This window comes from Nicotiana tabacum, chromosome 14 (genome assembly GCF_000715075.1).
Source record: "Nicotiana tabacum cultivar K326 chromosome 14, ASM71507v2, whole genome shotgun sequence".
NCBI lineage: Eukaryota > Viridiplantae > Streptophyta > Magnoliopsida > Solanales > Solanaceae > Nicotiana > Nicotiana tabacum.
This window is the reverse complement of record NC_134093.1, coordinates 110,286,058-110,289,230: the sequence shown is the minus strand read 5'-3', so window position 1 is coordinate 110,289,230 and position 3,173 is coordinate 110,286,058. Positions and strand designations below refer to the sequence as shown.

Below are 3,173 nucleotides of genomic sequence, written 5' to 3'. Positions count from 1 at the left end.
TGCCTCCTATAGATAAGAGCTTACATTTCCACGACTGCATTTTATTCAACACCTTATTCATAAGCCCTTGATAATATTCCATCTTTCTTCTAGCATAAAATATTGGACATCCCAAATAAGTGAATGAAAAATTATGCCTAGTAATCCCAATGATTCTTTCCACCTTCCTCACTATTTCTTCATTTGTTAGGTGATGCAGATACACAGCAGATTTGGCCTTGTTAATTAACTACCCGGAAGTTGCTTCATATTTTGCCAAAAATTCCATGATTAATCTTAGTGAAGTTGTATCTGAAGAGGAGAATATGATAGTGTCATCTGCATACGTCAAATGGTTGATATTAGGACTCGAATTTGGTAAAACAAATCCACAAAAATAGAGATTCAAATGTAGAGCATTCAATCCCCTTGAAAGAGCTTCTGCTGCTAGAATGAAGAGTGTAGGAGATAGTGGATCTCCCTGCTTAACACCTCTTGTCGACTTGAAAAAATCAAATGGTTGCCCATTAATAAGCACTGGATACCAGTTGTTAGATATGATCCCAAACACCCAGCCAATGAATCTCTCAGCAAATCTCATTTTCCTCAATATTTGGTCAGAAAGATCCATGAGAGTGTGTTGTATGACTTTGTCATATCTAACTTCATTACTACATTGGGACCTGCCTTAGTTCTCAATCTAATATTGATGATAATCTCCTGAGTCAGCAAGATATTTTTCACAATGCTTCTACCCTTCACAAAGCCTGCTTGTTCATCAGAAATAAGATTAGGGAGAAGACCAACTAACCTCTCATGAATGACTCTGGAAAACACCTTATTTATGAAATTGCTTAAGCTGATAGGTCTCATGTCAGTAAAGGTGTTCACCTCCTTCTTCTTTGGCAATAAAACTAGTCTTATATGAGTGATAAACCTAGGTAGTTCCTGCCCAGTGAAAAATGCCTTCACTATCTCCACAACATCATCTCCAACAATGTCCCAACATAAGTGAAAGAAGCTGCCATTAAAACTATCAGGACCTCCAGCACTGTCTCCATTAAGCCCATATACTGCATGCTTCACCTCTTCTCTAGTAGGTTGCCTCAATAATTCTTGATTCTGCTCCCTATCAACCATATGTGGTACATGATCAATTATTCCAAACGATGAAGGAACTATATCTTCATGGAATTATGCTTCAAAAAACTTCACTACCTCAATAGCCATTTCTTCTCTATCTTCAATCCAATCACCATCATTATTTTGTATTCTTTTCAATTGTAGTCTCTTTCTTTTCCCATTTATGTGTGCATGAAAGAACATGGTATTTCTATCTCCATCAGTGAACCAAGTCATCCCAGATTTCTGTTTCCAAAACTGCTCCTCCAATGCCAAATATTTAAACAATTCTGCCTGCACTTTTTGAAGCCTCTCCCTGTTTTGCAACGTAGGGTGAAGTTCAAATTGTGCTTCATGCGCTCGAACCACTTCTTCCAAACTTGCAATTTTCTGGAAAATATCCCCAAAAGTTGCTCTACGCCATGTGGATAGAGCCTTTTTCAATTTCTTAAGTTTGTAGTTAAACAAAATGAATGAATTTGCATGAAAATCTTCTTGCCAATTCTCCTTAACCACTGCCTTAAATGACTCATGCGTTGTCCAGAAATTAAGAAATCTGAAGCTCTTCTTGATTGGAACTGATTCTGGATTATATGCAATCAATAAGGGGCGGTGATCTGACCCTATCTTGGACAGATGAGTAATCTCCAAACCTGGCCATAACAGTTGTAGTTCCATGTTAGCAAACACTTGATCTAATCTCTTGGAAATGAAATCTTCTTCAGCTCGTCCATTCCACCAAGTATATATACTCCCCTTAAATCCCATATCAGTACGATTACACGTATTTATACAATGTCTAAAATCATCTACTACATTTAGCGAGACTGGCAGTCTACCAAACTTCTCTTTTTCATCCCAAATGACATTGAACCCCCCCCCCCCCCAGCCATGGTGTAGTCATATCTCGAGCCAAATAGTATAAAGAATCACAAAGCTCAATTCTCGCAAAATGATCACACTTAGCATAAACAAGGGTAAGTATGAACTCTTTGTGGTCTTCAATGTCATCTAACTTCAAAGTTAAGTGCCAAACCATATCAATCACCACTGTTACATCAAACCTTTCATAAATAAAAGCCCAGATCTTGTTAGAGGTATTCACTATTGCTTGTGCAAATCCACTCTGCCTTCTATACTTCTCTAGCTTTCTGGACCGTTGCATTGGTTCCATGATCCCAATAAAATCAAAATGATACTGCCTTTGCATTGTGATGCGCCTTTCAAAAGCTCTTTGAGTATTCACTGATCTAATATTCCATATAAGAGCATACATCTCTAATTAATGGATTTAGAAATAGTTCTCCTTGTTTGGACCCCAGGTGGCTGAACATTAGAGACTTGTTTCCCTTGCTTTTTCCTTCCTCAACCTGCTGATTTTCCTTTCTCTATATGCCTGGGAGATAAGTCACCCTGCCTGGCTACATCCATGAAATTCTGGGTTGTTGATTCTGCATCCAAATCTCTTCCCTTGTCTCCAGATTTATCCTCCATTTCCTTCTGCTGCTCAGGTACTACAATCTGATTTTTAGTTGGCTCAGGGATCAAAATTTTGCCTGCAGTTTCTTTGATTACCTGTTCAACAATACCTGGGCTCTTTGTTCTTGTAATTACTTCATTCCCCGTTAAATCCAGCTGCTCATGAGCTTGAGTTTTATTCACATTATCTGCACTTTGCTGCTTCTCACCTCCACCAGAATCACCAGGATCTATTGGTTCAGTAGTAGGTACTTTAGGTAAAGAAGTGGTATCGGGTGGATTATAGCTTATGGCTAAGGTTTGAGATTTGGTGCTTGAACCTCCTATCTCAAGTGAAACACCAGTCATGTTTGTACCCTTCTCGCCTATTTGCATCTCCTTTTTGTTGTTCTTCCCATTCACACTGATTTCTTCTCCTTGTAGCTCATCATTATCATCCAATGTAGCATTAACATCCTCCTCAAATTCTTCAGATAAATCACCTTTATCTGGATCATCCTCCACCTGATCACACCATAGCCTTCCACCAGAGAAGTTGATTTTTTCTTTCAAGATTTCCTGCTCAGCAATTAGATCAGTATCAATAGATTGTG

General features: G+C 38.5%; 1 protein-coding gene across 1 annotated transcript; it reads right to left on the bottom strand.

Annotated features, from left to right (window-relative positions):
• Positions 1-229: 229 nt before the first annotated feature.
• Positions 230-580, bottom strand: LOC142169090 (putative mitochondrial protein AtMg01250). Its single transcript, XM_075230297.1, has one exon. The coding sequence runs from the start codon at positions 578-580 to the stop codon at positions 230-232; it is 351 nt and encodes a 116-aa protein (XP_075086398.1).
• Between the last annotated feature and the right edge of the window lie 2,593 nt (positions 581-3,173).

Excerpts from the sequence above, each read along its gene's own strand:
- LOC142169090 (XM_075230297.1), bottom strand. The coding sequence starts at position 580 with ATGAGATTTGCTGAGAGATTCATTGGCTGGGTGTTTGGGATCATATCT.